Here is a 19,932-nt window from a genome sequence, read left to right as displayed (position 1 = left end):
GCCAATCCATTTGGCGACACCTTGTCAAAGCATGCATGCAGACCTCGAAACCAAGCAATCAGACCTAGGTCTTGCATGCATGTCCCTATGAAGGCGCCAATTTGAATGGTGACACCTCTTAAAGGTTGTACATGGTCTCCAATTCAATTGGAGACACCATGCAAGCACAACTTTTCATGCTCCCATTCATTTGCCTATAAATACATTCACTCCATCAACACTTCTTCCACACCACCACTCTCACTACTTCTTCTATAATACTTCTTCTACAATTTCATCTGCAACAACTTCTTATAGTTTCATCTGCACCAACCCCCCGACAAAATGTCTATCCTCACAATGGGCGAATCACATAGAGGAACGGTTGCAAACATCGCAACATATGTAAGTTTTTTCTTTTGTTAGTTTTTTTCTTTCATCTTCACTAACCCCATTTTATTTTAACATACCAACTTAGTTAAGTTTTTTGTTCTTTGTTTTATAGGATGTATCAAGGTTCCGGACTCGGGTCCACGAATATGTCCATATGGACCCGATGATTCAACCTTATGTTGAACTCGCCGATTTTGGTCATATAAGCAAGATTTTGTCTTGGTCCGTAGATAACATATTCATTCTAGCTTTATGGAAAAGATGGCGACCAGAGACACACACATTTTGGTTCCCAACCGGTGAGTGTACCGTGACGTTATAAGACGTCTACATGCTTTTGGGACTGCCCATTGAAGGTAAGGATGTTAATGGTAAAACCAACTATGCAAATTCAATTTTCATGGATCTCTTGGAGACTGATTTGTTAGATGATAACACAAGAGATCAAGATATACTACTTTCACGCCTTAAGTCGTACTACAATAGTTTATACTTAGATGAGCATTCTACCGAAGATACTCGAATAATAAAAACTAGGTGTTACATTATGCTATTAATTGGCTCGTTTTTATTTCCCAAAGGTAATGGTTCTAGCATGCATATTATGTATTTACCTTTACTTAGACATGTAGATAGAATAGGAAGTTACATTTGGGGATCTGCTTGTCTAGCCTATCTCTATAGATCCTTGTGCAAAAACTCACACAAAGGCACATCTACATTTTCTGGATGTGTTGTTTTGCTACAAGCATGGGGTTGGTCAAGACTACCGTCCCTGGCACCCGTCAACAACAACCCTTTCACATTTCCATATGCACAAAAGTAAGTTGTTTAAATTGCTATATCTTTACTTATTTCTTTAAATATTATTATCTCTAACTAATATTTTTTGACTTTTTGGTGTAGATGGTATGCACGTGGTATGAGTTACAACAGATGTCCAAGACATTGTATTACTTAGTATCACAATCTGTTGGATCACCTTCGACCGACAAACGTAAGGATAATAACTTAATTATTTTGTTATATTTTGTTAACTTCTTCTACCTAGATTATAATCCTATCTTCTTTCACATTTCAGTTCATTTGGTGTCCATACCTTAATTTGGATCATGACCATGAGGTCAACGCTGAAGACACGGCCGTATGGACTGCATGCACACCGATTATACGGTTCACAACTGTGGAGATGCACAACAGTGATCGTGTGAAGTTGCAGTTCGGTATGCCCCAAAACGTCCAAGATCCCCCAGCTAGCCTAGGAGAATGGCATTTGCGCAAAGTTAACGACCAATGGAACTTCAATCCATGGCAAAGCTTCGCAAGATCGGAGTGTCGCAAATGGAAGCACTGCCATGACCATGTCTTAACTGACGCAATCATGCCAACTGAAGAAAAACCAAGTCGTACTTATATGGCTTGGTACAAATCGGTTGGTTTTCAGTTCATCGCTGAGGATATGTACTTGTATGACCCACGCCAGATGACTTACACACTTGACACCTCAACATCAAACCCCCAACAATAGTGTCAGACCGGATACACACAACCCCCTATCCGTCAAGCGTTTCATTCAACCAACACACAAACATACAACCAAAACATTCCATACACCTAACCCTAATACCAAGAGCATACCCCATACCACCACCAACAAATTGACCATCAACTTGAGACCCAACATCGCTTCGCACTCACCCCATCACCCTACCAAAGTCTCCTTAGCCAGAACACCCAACGATCATTCAAAACTAACTGCCCCTCCTCCTACCATAGCCAAGAAGCCCAAACCTCACAAAACCAAAACATCCAACAACCATATCTCTACCAAACACCCTAACAATCTTTCCAACCTTTCCTCGACGCATCGTTCACACCCATGTCTCTCTTCAACCGTCCCGGTCGCCCATCAATGAGTCAACCACAACCCAACTTCTCTGGCATGGGTCATGAGCTCAGCTACGGCGGTACACCATCGATGCATACTGAAGACTTTGCCGACTTATCTGACTACCTTAACAGGCCTTCTCCTGTAGTTGGTAGTGACGCTCCTGGCCCCTCATATGCTCAAACACCGGTACTGAATCATCAACGTGGGTTAGGACCACGGGTTAGGGTAGCTAGAGGATGTGAGACCGGAGGTCGGTTAGGTGATCCCGGTCATCACCATTAGACTTTTTTGTGTAAACGGAAAATTTTATTAATATCAATTGGTCATATTTCAAATTTATCTATCACGTATACCATTTACCAAAAAAAATTGTATTTTACACTGAGGTGCCAATCCAATTGGCGCCTCCTATCAACTTATACACATGGGCGCAAATTGGATTGACTAGGGCACATGTCCTAGCCAATCCAATTGGCGCCTCCATTCAAGTATTTAAGAGGAGTCGCCAATTGAATTGGCGCCTCCTCCTAAAAGTGGGGTAGTTTGGGATTTTTTTTGAAACTATGGGTCTTTTGGGAATTTCCTTGAAAAAGTGGGTTATTTTTGTAAAAAAATCTTTTATTTTTCCTAATTTCTTTCATTATATTGATTTAAAAAACTTGATTTTTAAATTTAAATAACAAAATGCTAAAATAAAATTGATAACACAAAATAAAATCTAATTAAAAAACACAATTGATTATGAATAATTGTACTAATTAATTTGGCAAAAAACAAAAATAATTAGACAAAAAATGAGTAAAAATCGGGCGAAAAGATACTCGAAAAATTACACTGACTATACCAAAATTATCAGCGCGAAATAAACTCTTCGGAAACATACAAGTTTTGATCAAATTTTAAAATAAAAAATCAAACGGTTAAAAGGCTTTAGCTGATTAAAATGCGACCAAAAAAGTAGTCGAAAAATTAAAAAGAGCACGCCAGGTTAAACTACGTGAACCGTAGATTAATTAAACTGACGTCTGCCAAGTTCAATTTTAAAAATTTCACCCGTTAATTCGACGTACAATTGAGAAACGATTCGATCGATCTGTATGTAGATCCAAAAAGTTATTTCGATTGATATTTTAAGCAATATGCAGAAAAAATGCATGTTATGACAAGTAGAAAATGCAAACGTCTTGTAAATCTACTGAATTGCTGATTGAATAAATATGAATGGACAATCAGATGCAAATGAATGTCCCTTGGACCATTTACTTATGATTCTCAATCACAATTAACCATACAAAGATTCATATGACGACAATACTCTTGATGGTCACCTTCTGAACCTCTGAAACACGATGCAATGGAAATAAACGATGCATTGAGATTAAGAAATCAAGTCTTTTGACTTCTTAATTAACAAATGACTGAATGAATATCATCAAGATCAAATAAAATATCACAACTCTTAACTTTTTAATCTAAATCCTAATGAAATGCTTTTAACTAATGACATGCACGGCAAAGTGGATCATTATGATATGTTGATGCAGACGAAAAACTCAAGGTATGACATCTGGTATTGTCTAATACAGCTTGTTATAGCTGCATCTTAGGCCTATATAAACTAAAATTGCTTTATTATACTACATCTTTCTAAAGTTGATGTCTACATCACATTATGCCATATTAGCAGGCTGCATACTTCCTTCCCTGTTACAACTACCCTATACATGCTGTCAATCACCATAAATGTTTGTCACACCACATTATTGCATCTTAAGTATGTCATCTAACTTCAAGTTCCTTTCTAACTTTTCCTTTTTCAGTTACGATTTAATTTTTTCTTGTTGTTTAATTTCAAAATACTTAAAGTTTTACTTTGACTATTTTTATTTCTTCACAAAAAAGTCAAACTATTCATTTTTGCTTTGTTCAAGCCCTGTTCCTAACACCAATCGCCAACTATTGTTGTATATCAATTCTTTCATTGTAAGCAGAATCAATCAATTACATTAATCAACTGTGTAAAGTTGACCCCCATCCCAATGTTAAGAATTTCATGATTACATGTACTTTATGGTCCAGTTATGTTTACTTTTTATTTCTTATATTCATTTGTCTTTGAATTTTTTTCAGTTGGTAGTAATTGTTAGTACCTTAGGATTGGCATTAATTTTGTAAAACAAATAATGAAATCACCTCTGTTGTTTTAATATGTTGGGTTGAAGAAATTCAACATCTGGACCAACATGTCATGTAAGATGTCACGACATCGGAACTGTGACATCTCACATGTGTATCAAAATGAATCAGTTAATTCTGGTTTAGTTTGTGATTAATTAGGAGATCTGGTGAATATCCTAACTCCCATGTGAAGATCTTGAATATTCAATCAGAAGATTTGGTGAATATATTGGTGAATATACAGTTTCTAAATATGAAGATATTTTAGGAACTAAAAGATTGATTGAAGACCTTAATTGGAGCAGAAGATTTCTGCCAGCTCTGTAACAGCAAAGAAGAAGATTTGCTGCGATTTTTGAAGGCCCAAATCCAGTTGGGTGGTTAGGTTATAAATAGGAGATTGTAAACTAGGTTTTGTAAGCCTCAAACAATGTAAAAATTAGGGGTATTTGTGAGGTAAACCTCCCAACCTGTGGGAAGGTTACCAAGTGTTTCTCAGTGCTTGAAAGCATGAGATTATTTGTAACTCAAAGCCCGTAGGCAAGAGTGATTATGTTCTTGAACGAAGCTGTGAAGCATGTTCAAGATGTTTAAACATTACATGGTAATTGTAGTGATAGGAATGGAAACTGGAGGTTTCTATCTAGGAGTTCCTAGGTATAGATTGCATTGGGTAGGGATTAAGTGAGGAGTTGTAAACGGGGGAGTTTAACTCTGAATTAATACTGCTAATATTGGATCTTCTTCCTGGCTTGGTATGCCCCCAGAGTAGGTAAAGTTGTACCGAACTGGGTTAACAATTACTGGTGTTTTTACCTTTTGCACACTATATTCTGTCAGTTATAATTCAGTTTGTTCCTAGTCTGTTTATGAGGGAAATAACAGACTTGACACATAGCCTGCAGTCTGATTACAAAACTGAATGTTATGACATTCATTATTGACTGCTGTTACTGATAGACTGATTGGTCTGTTACAGTTCACCCATCTGTAATATTGTGACAGGTGATGTTCAAAACAATGTTGAGACATCATGCTGATAACTGGGCAGGATCAATAAACATAAGGGCTATGTTTGGTTTCTTCTGTGTGTGTGCACTAGATGGACAAAACTAGATGTTCTTATTTCCATGATGGTTTATTATCAGATGTCTAGACGTCTGTGACTGAGTGCATATTAGTACTGGTTTTTAATTGTTATAACTGTCTTCCTGTATTAGTAACAGTGTTGGATCAGATGTCATGACTTCGTGTAGAACATCTGAACTCTGACCATACCAGAATTTCAATTGGTATCAGAGCAGGCATCCTGTTCTATTTCTGGATGAGGTCCATGGGTGATACTTTCTGGTATCTTGCAAGGAGTTATGCCAGTACTGTTGTTGGAACCTGTGGAAGGTTCTGTGATTCCCCTGAATGGTCCCTTGAAGTAGGTGGTTGGACTATTCATAACAGGAACTATGTGTACCTGTCTCTGGAGGTTGCCAATTGGCCTTTATGTGGAACAACTGTGCTAGTATTGAAACATATTCAAACTTGGTATGTTCTTGGAGGCTGATCTGGTGAAGTGTGTGGTCATAAGTTGAGTTGTATTATGATTTCCGTTGCATAATACCTGGCAAAACTCAAACTCTGATGTAGTTTCCCCTCATGTGGATGAAAGGCGGCTGTGTTCAAGATTTCATCATAATCTACTGAAGATGTCAAAGATACTTGAGTCTCCTCAAGTCCACTCATGATGACGTTCTCACTTCAGGATGGTAAGAATCACCTGATCACTGATTCTTTTACTCTCTTGGGTAGTGTATATGAAGACCTTGAAGACTTTCAAGGAGGATTTGTTCCAAGGAGGTGAAACTAATGTTCTAGGCGATATTAGAACATGTTGTTCAACAAGTATGCAGCTACTGGTTGAAGAGCAGATGTTTTTGGGTGTCAAACAAAGGGATACTTGTGTTTGGAACCTACTCCTGACCTGGAAGAGGAGACATCTGTGGGAGCTAAGTTGAAAAGGGTAGGGTCAACTATGAGTATGCTCAAGAAGGTCACTTTTAGAAGTTTGATATCTAGAAGTGGAGCTGGTTGAAATGTGACATTGTGCAACCTCATGCTGTCTGTCTTGGATAGTTGCTCCTAAAAGTACTATATTGTGTTGGAAGACATGTCCCCTGGATGTTAGAAGTCAATAATGGGGCAACCTGATTGCTATATCATTTAGGAGGATTAGGACCATGAATCTTGTAATTCAAACACCACGCTCAGAAGTGGCAGTTCTGTCAAGGAGTGAGAATATGAAGATTCAGAGATTGGTTGAGGTAGTATGCTCTGGCAATGCATACCTACTATTGACGAGTGTTGTTGTCTTTCACTAGTACTTATGGTCAGCTGGAGTCTGATTGGTGTGATTGGAGTATGTAGAGGTTTAACTCAGAGAGTTAGTTGCCACCAATAAGGGTGATGTATGTCATGGTGAGACAGTTGGGTACAATGCATGGATATTGGTGTGAAGTTTCCATGATGGTTAATTTGAGGGGGAGTTTTGGTTAACCTCCTCACGTATTGGTCAGCCTAGGGTCTGGTTGGCTGTTGACCTGTGTCACATGGGTTCTGGTAGTTGTGTGACACATTTGCAAGGAAGAATTCATCTCTCTCATTCCTAAGGGTGAATTTAATCAGGGAAGTTTTTCAAAACTGTTGAGGTGCTTGCAAGCAGAAGATGTTGACACTAGAAGAGTATTTTCAAAGTATTCTTATAGTAGAAGTATCTGAAAGGAATATTGGGAAAGGATTTAAGATCAATGTCTACTTGTGCCAAGTACAAGTATTTAATTGATTATCCTTGGAGCTCAAGATAACTGATGTTTTTAAAGATGTTGGAACATCTAGTCTTCAAGACCCTGTGCAGAATCACAGGAAGGATAGTACACTGGAGTATGATCTATCACTTTGGTGGCAGCAAAAGCATATGATCTCTGAAAAGGTTTCCTGGCAAGAAACATGTTCAGCCTTAACGTGTACAACAAGAAGAAAACATCATAGTCCTGATGGTGGTTAATTGGATCAGTTTACTTCTGATCTAGGTAAGGAAGTGCATTGGCTAATGCACACTGTGGAGTTAAGAATAAGTGGCAGCATTCTTGACATCATGGAAACAGCTTTGCTTGAGGAAGTGGAATCCTTGGTATAGCTGAAGGGACAGTTTCTAACTGGTCCTTCTGAAGACTCATGCATCAGAGTGTCTGAGGTCTTTGGAGAAGAAGCAGGGATTCATCAAGGTGTGAGCTTGGATGACTTAACTGCAAACCTGCAGGATGGAGGATGTTTACTCAAACTTGGTTCGACAATCAAGTCTATGAGAACATTGAACTCTTGTTCTGTGAAGGGAGGAAGTTCTTTCAAGTGGCAGAAGAAGGAGCTGAATTCAACAGCTAGATGTCAAAACACAAGGTTATGACATTTGGTTCAACATCAGAATCTTAGTTGGTGAAGTGGCACATCAACTTGAGATAGAAGGGTCTACTGGGTTGTAGATTGGATACTTCAAGAAGCTTGAAGGTATAGTCTCACTTGGAAGGTCAGAATATCTTTGGGAGAAGTCTGATAAACGTGGAGAGGTCAAAGAATGGCATTTGACTTTTTTCATATGAGGATTCATGAAGGAGGTAATCAACCAGTGGCAATTGGTCTATCTCAGAAGTGAGTTCGTAGGATCAAGACAATTAGCTTATGGCAGCTGATTATTCTTGAGGAAGGTCTGAGACAAACTACTTTGAGCAGTAAAGTAGTAAGTTGAAGACATAATGAGGTGTTTCCTTTTCATCTCTTGGAGCTTGTTGGTGGAGTTAAAGAAGATATGCAAGCAGGATTGTTTCAGAATGCCACATACAAAGACAAGGCTTCTGATATTGGTTGTACCTGCTGGAGCTTATATGGAAGACATATGCTGCAGGATTGTGTCAGTTGACATACTCATTGTCATGGTAACTGATATGGATGTACCTGCTATAAAAGGAAACTAGATTATGCAGGATTTTTCCAGATGTCAGACCCGATGTCATGACATCCTGTACACATAACATTCAGTATGAATATCTGGTGTTTTGTGATTGCACAATTGGTGGCAATCATTGGTTGATTGAAGATATGGCTAGCTGGCGCATTCTATCAGGGATATCAACCAGATTTGTTTATTTTCCAAGGAGATCTTTACAGCTGATATGAAAAGATTTGATTGGAAAATATATCTAGGGTTTTCAAGCTGTCCAATGTTTCTATAAAAAGGGACTCAGAAAACCTGTTTGTACACACAACCAATACTGAGCGAAATTTAGAGAGAGAGCTAGGGTGTGTGTCTGGTTTCTTGTGGATCAAGCTTGTGATTCAGTGATATCTGAAGAATATCATATGGTGTTATGTTGTTTTCTGTTCTGGTTAGAAGAGAGATTGTCACAGAGGGTGAATGTGTTCATCCAAGAAGGTTGAACAGAGGGCGTGCTCTTGAAGACATGAAGATGCGTCTTATGTTTTCCATTCATCAAGTGGTCTGGGTTCTCCTTGAATCAGGAAGTTTGTAAAGGTCCAACCTTGGGGTGTTGGATATGTTCTTCTCCAAGTTTCAAGAGGAGAGTTGGTTGCTCATGACAGGGGGAGTTCTGTCTTTGCACTGCAAGTAATCATCAAGCTTGTGGTCTATGTGTTCTCAGATAACAAGGTATGGCACCTTGTTAGTTAGTGGGATGATGAGTTGTGTGTCAAGGCTGAGTGAGCAGAAGAATGTCTGACCGGATGTCATGACATTGCCTTGGACAAAACTGTTATTTCCTTCTGAAACTTACAGTCATAAGGAAATATGGAAGCAGATGTCAGTATGACATTCTGGCTGGTACAGGTGCTGGAGTTACAGTAGCTGTGATTTGATGAATGCAGATTTAGGGGGAGAAGAAGTACCCTGGTGCATTGTGCATTTGTGTGTCTTACTAGTTGCATCCATAACTAGTAATTATGATTGTTGCACAGATTAAGGGGGAGGAGAAGTACCCTTGTGCATGTGTGTATTACTAATAGCCATAACTAGTAATTGTTTTCTGCTTCTGCTAGTGATTAAACTACTGGTGTGTGGTTTAAGTGTTGCTAGTTTGCCTTGTGAACAAAAAGGACAGAGTGTTCACAAGATGTCAAAGGAGATGTCTTAACAGAAGATATTCTATGTCTCTGCTGGAAGTTGTATAAGGACATGTGGATGTATGGTGCTAGATGTCAAGCTACCACTGGAGGTGAGAAAGTGGTCTTAGGGAATGGTGACAGGAGGAATATATGGAGAATGCAGACAAAAGCAGTATCAAATGTTAAGACATAACTTGTAACGTGTCTGACAACATTTATGGAATAGTCTTGGAACTGCTGTTTTTGGAAACAGTCAAGAGCTGTAAAAGGTATTCAAAGATTGCCTGGGATATTAGTGGTGATTCTCTGACTGATTCTCAGCAAATATTTATGAATCTTGACCAAGCATTTACTCCTACCGTTAATTCCTAAGCATGGCCTGGCCTATTTAAAGGATGCATCAACACTCATCTTCTCACAAGAGCGACATTCCATTCCCTCTAAACCATGGGGTTTGTTAAGATCTGGGCATACTGCTCCTGGATCTGGTTTTGTGAAGGTGTCATTTGTAAATGTTTAGCTAAAAAGGGGGAGAGAAATATGGCCCTGAGGATGCACCAGAAGCAAGCAACATCTGGTAGCAAGGAGAAGATGGATTCAGACACAAAAGTCACTAACTGGGTATATCAGTTGTGTCTTATGATATGAGTTAAGAAGACAGTTGTGTCTTGTGATCTGAGTTACATTACCTATGTACTCAGTATTACATATTCTTCAGGAAGCCCTCCTGTTGAGGGGAAGGGTTGTGATGCAGTTGTGTCTTGTACAGCTTCTTCCTCATGTACACCAACAGTGGTGGTGGCATTGGGGCTGTCAAAGACAAAGAGGGAGTGCTGACCCACATTGGGATTATTTGTTTTAGCTAAAATTTGCCAAAGGGGGAGATTGTTAGTACCTTAGGATTGGCATTAATTTTGTAAAACAAATAATGAAATCACCTCTGTTGTTTTAATATGTTGGGTTGAAGAAATTCAACATCTGGACCAACATGTCATGTAAGATGTCACGACATCGGGACTGTGACATCTCACATGTGTATCAAACTGAATCAGTTAATTCTGGTTTGGTTTGTGATTAATTAGGAGATCTGGTGAATATCCTAACTCCCATGTGAAGATCTTGAAGATTCAATCAGAAGATTTGGTGAATATATTGGTGAATATACAGTTTCTAAATATGAAGATATTTTAGGAACTAAAAGATTGATTGAAGACCTTGATTGGAGCAGAAGATTTCTGCCAGCTCTGTAACAGCAAAGAAGAAGATTTGCTGCGATTTTTGAAGGCCCAAATCCAGTTGGGTGGTTAGGTTATAAATAGGAGATTGTAAACTAGGTTTTGTAAGCCTCAAACAATGTAAAAATTAGGGGTATTTGTGAGGTAAACCTCCCAACCTGTGGGAAGGTTACCAAGTGTTTCTCAGTGCTTGAAAACATGAAATTATTTGTAACTCAAAGCCCGTAGGCAAGAGTGATTATGTTCTTGAACGAAGCTGTGAAGCATGTTCAAGATGTTTAAACATTACATGGTAATTATAGTGATAGGAATGGAAACTGGAGGTTTCTATCTAGGAGTTCCTAGGTATAGATTGCATTGGGTAGAGATTAAGTGAGGAGTTGTAAACGGAGGAGTTTAACTCTGAATTAATACTAGTAATAGTGGATCTTCTTCCTGGCTTGGTATGCCCCTAGAGTAGGTAAAATTGTACCGAACTGGGTTAACAATTACCGGTGTTTTTACCTTTTGCACACTATATTCTGTCAGTTATAATTCAGTCTGTTCCTAGTCTGTTTATGAGGGAAATAACAGACTTGACACATAGCCTGCAGTCTGATTACAAAACTGAATGTTATGACATTCATTATTGACTGCTGTTACTGATAGACTGATTGGTCTGTTACAGTTCACCCATCTGTAATATTGTGACATGTGATGTTCAAAACAATGTTGAGACATCATGTTGATAACTGGGCAGGATCAATAAACATAAGGGCTATGTTTGGTTTCTTCTGTGTGTGTGCACTAGATGGACAAAACTGGATGTTCTTATTTCCATGATGGTTTATTATCAGATGTCTAGACATCTGTGACTGAGTGCATATCAGTACTGGTTTTTAATTGTTATAACTGTCTTGCTGTATTAGTAACAGTGTTGGATTAGATGTCATGACTTCGTGTAGAACATCTGAACTCTGACCATACTAGAATTTCAGTAATCTATAACGGAATTGCATGACTTGGATGCAACAATTCGAACACCTTAACATTATCTATAGAATTGTGATATTACCGTAGTGAATATATTTTTATCAGTTTTGCTAATTATTGAACAATGTTACAACATTTTTTGCAACTAAACTCTATTTTTATCAGTTTGTTGTCTACTCACAAACCATAATCACCCCAAATTTATATGGAAATTAAGTTACAAAAGGTGTCATGTTGTTCAAAAAATGGAAGCCAAATGCCACAGGGAGACATGAGACGAAATTGCAAAACTATTATGAGAGATATATTTGACTATCCGCAACATGTTTGTGTGATATTATGATTGTTGTATTACACAACTTTGATTAGTATAAGTATGAGGGAGTATAACTCTAGAGGTAACTTACTTTCTCATCACTACACTCTTAAGTTATTGTGTTATCTCAATACATAATGTTGCCACTATTCACACCTCAATTATACCAAAATACATCCAGTTATCTCAATATGATTGAATATAACAACCAATTTTGTATTCTGACTGTTGCTTACCGCTTAAGCTACTTACTGTTTCATTCAACATGTATGTTTCATATATGATTATTTTTATTTAATTTTTTTTATTCATATCCAATTCATGAATTCTAATGTTAGAACCAATTTTTAACAAATAACCATGAATCTTGAGATAACTAATGCTACTCAATTCATCTTTTTATGATCCTATCGCTATAGGATAGTCTTCAAAAAATTTCATACTTGACGCATACATAACAATAGATTTTTTTAACTTATATTTCATACTTTACTCTTTCTTCTCACTGCATGCAGTTATGCACTATCCAAGGGAACCAATTAAATCATTTGGCCATTACTGCCAACTGGATCATTCCAACAACTAATACATGTTAATATTCCTCACAAGAACTGTGTCACAACTTTCTACTAATGTTTCATATTATTCTATATAAACTCATGTCCAACGATACTTCATCAACACAAACAACTCAACCTTTACACTATTTCAATTTTGTTTCAAACTTTAAGTTTTTTACTTATTACTTTCTTTATGATGTTCACGAATCTCATGTAGGTTGCTATAATAAATTTAAATTATATGGATGATGAAAACTTGAAATGACACCCAATACGTATAATTTATCATTATTTTGCTTCAAGTTATGATGAAAACTTTCGTATCATGTCATGTTCTTTATTCTGCTTATGAACGGTATAGTTCACCTGTTTATGCTTGACTTTTGCAAATGTATAAATATTTATTTACGTAATTCCTTCTTTGTTAGTGTTGTTTGTTGTTCTTTGAGTTGAAATATTACTGGAGACTCAAGAAGCTGAACAACCTTGTCATAGGAGTCATAACAATCGAGACATCAAGTGATTCTTTGATCATACACGAGGATTGAAGAGAGTTTTGAATTAGCTATTCTGTTACATGCATCTAGGTGTTGAGGGCTAGCAACATCATAGGAGTGTGAATGTCTCATATATATATATATATATATATATATATATATATATATATATATATATATATATATATATATATATAGGCTTCCATTTCATAGAAGAAAAATGGACCGAAAGAAATAGAAAGAATCCCTCATTTTAGTTGATGTTTTGCAAGTAGGTAGATCTGTCTAATACAAATTTATGTAATAAACTATGTATAGAAATGAAAATGCTTCTTTTGTCTTCACAATAGTTCTTTAGCCTTGAAAAACTCAAATAACACATGTATAAAGTGTTTGAGAACTTATTAAGTGCCTATTTGTTATTCAAGAAATTATTATGTTCTATTTAAATAATTCTTTTAATAAATTTTACACACATTATAAATATTTTTTATTAATCAATTATTCAAAAATAGTCATTTATTGTCTAATTAGTTAAAAACGAACATTTATCATAGATGTATAAACAAATTATGAACACATAAACTCCTTTAATTATAATTTATTGTGTAATATACCTGTGATAAATGTTTATTTGTGATAATGTATAAAATATTTAGTGTGTTTGTTTGAAATTTTAGCAATATACGTGTAAACTAAAAATTGATTTTGGCATTTTGAATGTAATATTATAAGAGATGTATTGATCTAAATATGTCACAAAATAGTTTTATGATCAAAATACGAGAAAAATATGTGTTATTTATTAACATTTATATAAATAATATAATAGTTGAACAAATCGGTCTCATTAGTGTAATTACAGGACACAAATACATTATTGATCAAAATAGAAAAATATATGCTATTTGTTAAAATTTATACAATTAAAATAATTATTGAATAAATATTTGTCAATGATATAAATATGAATAGATGTTTTTCATTGATGTAAGTATGGAAAAAAATATTAGTGATCCAAATACAAGAAAATATTTATCCCTTATTAAACTTTATACAATTAAAATAATGGTTGAATAAATATCCGAGAGTGATTTAAATAGGTAAAAATAAATAGTTTTGATCCAAATACAAGAAGAATATGTGTAACTTATTAAAATTTATACAATTAATTATTTAATGACTAAATTCGTGTCTTTGATTTAAATACGGAAAAAATATATTATTGATATAAATACAATAAAATATGTATCCATTATAAGTTATAAGTTGTTACAAATATTTTCGTAACAAGTTGTGTCACTGATCACTTAAATATTAGATCCTTAATATTATTTTAGTAAAATAGTTCACTTATCTCAATTTAATTTTTGTGTGTTAATTTTAGTTAATAAAAAGTAAATAAATTTCAATAGTTCATGCAATAATCTAGCATTTAAATTAAATTATAATTTTGTTTCAATAGTTTGAAAATTAGGTATATTTAATAAATACTGATTTAATAAATATGTATCATTGATAAAAATATTAGAAAAATAAGTATCACTAATTAAAATTTATACAAATAAAGTAATGTATAATATATATGTAAATACAAAATTTCTTTTAAGTTTATATAATTAAAAAATGATAGAATAAATGTGTGAGATTAATATAAGACCTTTTACACTATCATCCAATAAGAATATATTATTTTGTCGTATCATATAAGTATTTTAAAATTTTCAATCTAACTTAACGGGATGCATGTTCGTCCGATGTAAAATAAATTTAAACTCTCAATGACATCATCTATTTTCTCTTAATATAAATACAAATAACAAAATCTATATTGTTGAAAATCTCATATTCATATCAAAATAGACAGCAAATAATTATGTTATATTAATGTAATGTTGTTTATATTTGTTCTCCTACATATTTTAGTTTTAAATTATTTTTTTTAAAACTTTTTCTTTTTTTAATATCTTATATCTATTAAGATTTGCAAACATTTGAGCAAGTTGTCCACTCTGAATCAACCATTTTTTATATAATTTTTTTTTCAACTTTAGTTAATAACTAAGTAAAATTAAAATAAATGAAAAATAAATATTAGGCAAATTTAAAAAATAAAATAACAACTCAATAAAAATAGAAAGTTTTTTAAAAAGATTTTGTGAGGTACTAAAATGAATCTTTATTTTATTACAATTGAAAAGGATATGAGAAAAATATAATTGCAGTCGTTTTGTATGTGGGGGATCAACATCAACAATGGAAGATGAATCGGAGAAGGTAGAGATCATCCTCAAAACCATCGGTCCAGCTCCACCTTCTCGTCTTCGAGTTCCCTCTTTCATCAAGGTTTCCCAATTTCTTCACATTCTATTTTCCAATTTCTAGGGTTTTATGTTTTCGTCTAGAAATCGATAAATCAAACAGTATCAAGTAAGATTCATACATGATTACCAATAATTTCACTAAACAATACTAACACCTAGAGTTAGTTTCAACTGAAATCGTATATGCTGAAAATGAATGCCTCAGCCAATTTTGACTTTGTAGTTCATATTGATTATAGCTTTGTTTTGGCGACAATTCTGATGAGTTTGATTTGTTTATTATAATTCACATATAGGTGTGTGATTTGAGAAGATTAATTGCAAGTAATGGTCATTTACCCATTGACAACTTGAGTCTTATTCTACGCGGAACTGCGTTATGTGACATCAAAAATGGAGATGATGTGCGCATACAACTAAATGACGGAGGTATAATTCTCATCTTAATTTTGTTATTTGATGAATTTGCCGTATTTACGTTGACATTCTCACCTTAAAAGTCCAACATTGTCTCTGATATGACTTTTGGTAATGAACTTTTGTTTATGATTTCTGTAAGATGTTGCATTGCACCATAATATATATCGTTTTCCACTTTGATATCAATGTAATAAGTTTTCCTTTCAAAAAATACTTGTCTAGTGTCTATTGTACAGCATCTGTGTAAGTGTAATCATTGTTTTGAATCATTCTATCAGCGACTTAATTCCTTTGGTTATACAATGAATTAGGATTTAGGAAATAACATACTTGTTGGTGATTATATTGATCCGTTTTCTGTTTGGGATCATTGTACTTTACCTTAATTAATGATGATGTGATGTGACGGTTAATTTTTCTTACAAGATGTATTTTTGTTGCATCATTTTAGATAGTTTGATTGTTGCGGTCAAACCAAAGCCACCAGTGAAGGATGGGCACGAAAACGATGACGACGATGAAGATTTGGTAAAATTAATTAAACAACATATAATGAAGTGCTCAAAGTGTCAATTTGGCACTTGATGTCATGTTTTTATTTCTGCAGAAGTTTCAGCTTCCCCCGTCATCAAGCCGGTGGAAAAAAAGGCTATACTCTTTTCTACATGATAAGTTGAAATTTCCAGGTATAACTTCCGTAAATGGTATTCAGTTGGACGTTTCTATAGTACTGTTTGGACCTTGGATATCTGAAATTTTTTATCATTCACCAAGTTATATCAATTTGGCTCAGCATATGAGATGTTTCTATGAATATTGTGTCAGCCTAATCTATTTGCATGAGGAGTTGAGAACAAAATTGATGTAAACTTTAGAATTACAGTTGTTTGGTATCTGTCTGTAATATTCAAGAAGTCATTTCGGATGTCTGGATCTCTCATTATAAGTAACCAGTGTCCAGACGGGTACCCCCGTGCCCGTTTATCTGTTTTTTAGTGTGCACACGTGTGAAAATATAAACGGTATTTTTTTGTGCTTAATTTTGATTTTTGTTTAAATTATTTCTAAAAGGGTAGAAGATAATGGAATGAAAGAGATATGTAAACCGCCATATAACAATTAGTGAGAGAAGTTAAGGTTTACAACAAAAACTAAAAAGGGTATATATGGAACAAAAAACTGATTGTTATAGATTATATATAATAATATTACCCATTCATATGAACAATCTTTTAAATATGCTCATCCTCCATTGACAGATATCATTTTGATGCTAATTTTCACTCTGAGTCTGAAGGCATGGATTCTCATAACTATGTGGTTTATTCTGGCCCCTGTTGCCCATAGATGGGATCTCGGACCTTTGTATGTATGTCTACTTTCATCCTTACTTTTTCTTGTGTTTTTTTTTATGGGTGGCAGGGGAAGTCTATTCCTCACCTTGTTGACATATAGCTAGGACTTGCAATACTTGACCATGCGATTCAGGGCGTTGTATTAATTACTGCATAACTATTGTTAACTCCCTTGAGCTAACCCAGCTAACAATTAGGCCTAGCCTTTTGAACTTGTCTAGAATGTCATATTTTTCCCCTCTTCAAAGACATTTTAAAGAAAGTAGTCCCGATTACTTAAAATCAATAAATGAGTGTATATTATATGAAAAATTCTATGGCTAAGTTCATTCCTCTCTTGTAAATCTTATGGTTAAACATTCTTCTGATAAGCTAAAAAGTTATATGCATGACAGTGGCCCGCAAACTCGGCACAATTTGAGGCTGTAGAATTATATTAAGATGTCTTATGGGGAGGATCATATTATACATTGTTATACTTGTATACATTAAAATGTTATGTCTTTTTATTGTTTGTCACCATCTTCATGTAGATACTTGCAACTGGCTTTTGTCTCATCCTCTTCAATCTTGGAAAGCGCAAAGCTGGTGACACCAGGTATAACCCAAGATTAATTGTTGTGTTCTATATCTCTTTAGTCCCAAAGTGTAGTGCGACGTGAAAAATAAACCTAAGCCAACATAAAATCATTTGACCCCAGTCTTCAAGTCCTACAAACACAGTATATCATTCATGATCCTGCTGTGGTTATACCCTTCACCACTGCCTGTTTGGTTATTCCTGAAGACTTTGATCTACTGCTGCTACTGGAAGTGGCAGAGCTTCACATAATTTTGTGAGAGGGTCGAAACTAATAAAAAATGTATGAATATAATAAACTGTTTATATACAATATTTAATGGAATTAAATTTGGTTAAAGGGTTAGCATCCTTGTTTTGTAGGAAGAAAAATGCAGTTCAAATCATGAATTTTGCAATTTTAGATTTTAATTTATACTATCTTCCAGAGTAAATATAAAGGAGTTGCAAAAATATAATGTTTAAGGGTCGAACTTGCAACCTGCTCCTCGTTCAAAACATAACTTGCCACTGGCGAGGTGTAAATTGTTAAAATATGTTGCATGGTAATACTATATATATTAATTTGTTTTTTGGGCTCTGGGTGGATTGTGGCCCACCCCAGTCTCCATTATGATCCACGCTGGCTACCAATTGTGGCTTGCAGGTGAAGGTGGGTGGGGGTTTAACCCCTTTAGTGCTTCCTGTTTCTTCTGCGGTATGCCTCTGATTGTGGTTAGCGTGGTGCTTGACTGCTTGATACTAGTTTGCGTGTTGTTTTGTTATCCAATGGTTGTCAGGCTCTGTTTTGTGTCTGATTGGTGACATGCTATTGCCCATAAACTTCATTCGCTTGCATTTCGTATTTGAGTTTAATATGTGATAAATTTATTTTATTATTTTATGAGTTGTGGATTTAACTTGTTATTTGGTACCAACTTATGCAAATTTGTAATTAGAATTTGATTAAATGTTAGTTACAACTTTAAGGTGGTGGTTTTTTTGTTGAGTGTGTGAATGTAATTTTATATTTTAAGTAGGATAATGTTATTTGTTCTACATGATACACACTTCTTCCCAATCTTGATTACTTTGCATTTTGATCCTACTCTTGCATGTATTTTTACCTATGATCGATAGTAGTGGATATCAAATTTATTTCATGGATATTGATGGTAGTTCTTAAATATTTTCAACTATACTATTATGCATGCAGTGCATACTCTATCTTCAACGAAGACTTCAGAGAGCTTCCAGGGACGCTTAACGCAGATCGGTTTGATAGAGATATAAGAGCGGGACAGTTTTGAGCCTTATCCTTCTCATCATCCCAAACACTGACGTGGTCTCACATGATGTATATTTGCCCAATCACAAGGAGCTCTAGACTATCTAAAGAAAGAGTTTGCTAGTACAGTAACTTTTCGGCAATGTTGTATTTTAGCCCAACCTAGAAATCAATGAAGTGACATGTTTTCTGTTTAGTTTTGACTTTTCTTCTACTAAACCTATGCCTGTTCTGTATGTATATTACAGTACCAATATATTGACATGTTCTGGACTAATATGTCCCCCTGTGAAGAACTCAGTTTGTGGTCCCTAGGTTTCTGTTTGAGTTTCAGAGCTCTTGTTAACTCTGTTGGTGCCGTGGGATGCTTTGGAACATACATACAGAGTCTTGTCAGGATTCCAAAGCTGAGAGTGGCATTTAAACATGTGAGTAAATTATGTAGTACTTTAGTACTGCTATATTATTTTTCACAAGTTTGCTTTTGTTGACATGAAATTTGATATATTTTCACGAGTCTAGTACTTAAAAAGAGTATTTGAATGTAACTTCTAGGTTAACCAAAATAATTCCTATTGCATGTATCTTTATAGTCTAAAATAACTTTATGGTCATGAAAAAACACATTATATGATTACATAGGTAGTTGCATGAATCTGTGACTGGATTTTAAGATCATAAAATTGTGTTAAAGATTGAGTGTATGTACTTATGTTTGGAAACTCTCGTTTGTTTCCGCAGGTTGCGCCCAAATGGCAGCATTAAATTTGGTCATTATGAACAAGAGATTATCAGGGTTTCT

The 19,932-nt window shown here is 35.0% G+C and overlaps 1 protein-coding gene across 2 annotated transcripts; it reads left to right on the top strand.

Moving 5' to 3' along the window:
• The first annotated feature begins 15,344 nt into the window (after positions 1-15,344).
• On the top strand, positions 15,345-19,407 carry LOC127074302 (uncharacterized). 2 transcript variants are annotated; one of them, XM_051015614.1, is made up of 7 exons: positions 15,345-15,530; positions 15,805-15,937; positions 16,380-16,456; positions 16,536-16,614; positions 17,188-17,293; positions 17,817-17,881; positions 19,059-19,407. In XM_051015614.1, the coding sequence occupies exons 1-7, from the start codon at positions 15,441-15,443 to the stop codon at positions 19,133-19,135; spliced, it is 627 nt and encodes a 208-aa protein (XP_050871571.1). In that variant the 5' UTR covers positions 15,345-15,440; the 3' UTR covers positions 19,136-19,407. The 2 variants fall into 2 exon arrangements, with proteins under 2 accessions (XP_050871571.1, XP_050871570.1); XM_051015613.1 differs by having other exon boundaries at positions 17,188-17,297.
• Positions 19,408-19,932: the final 525 nt, after the last annotated feature.

Source organism: Lathyrus oleraceus, chromosome 4, assembly GCF_024323335.1.
Source record: "Lathyrus oleraceus cultivar Zhongwan6 chromosome 4, CAAS_Psat_ZW6_1.0, whole genome shotgun sequence".
Taxonomy (NCBI): domain Eukaryota; kingdom Viridiplantae; phylum Streptophyta; class Magnoliopsida; order Fabales; family Fabaceae; genus Lathyrus; species Lathyrus oleraceus.
The sequence above is the reverse complement of the archived record's forward strand: the minus strand, read 5'-3'. Positions and strand labels throughout refer to the sequence as shown.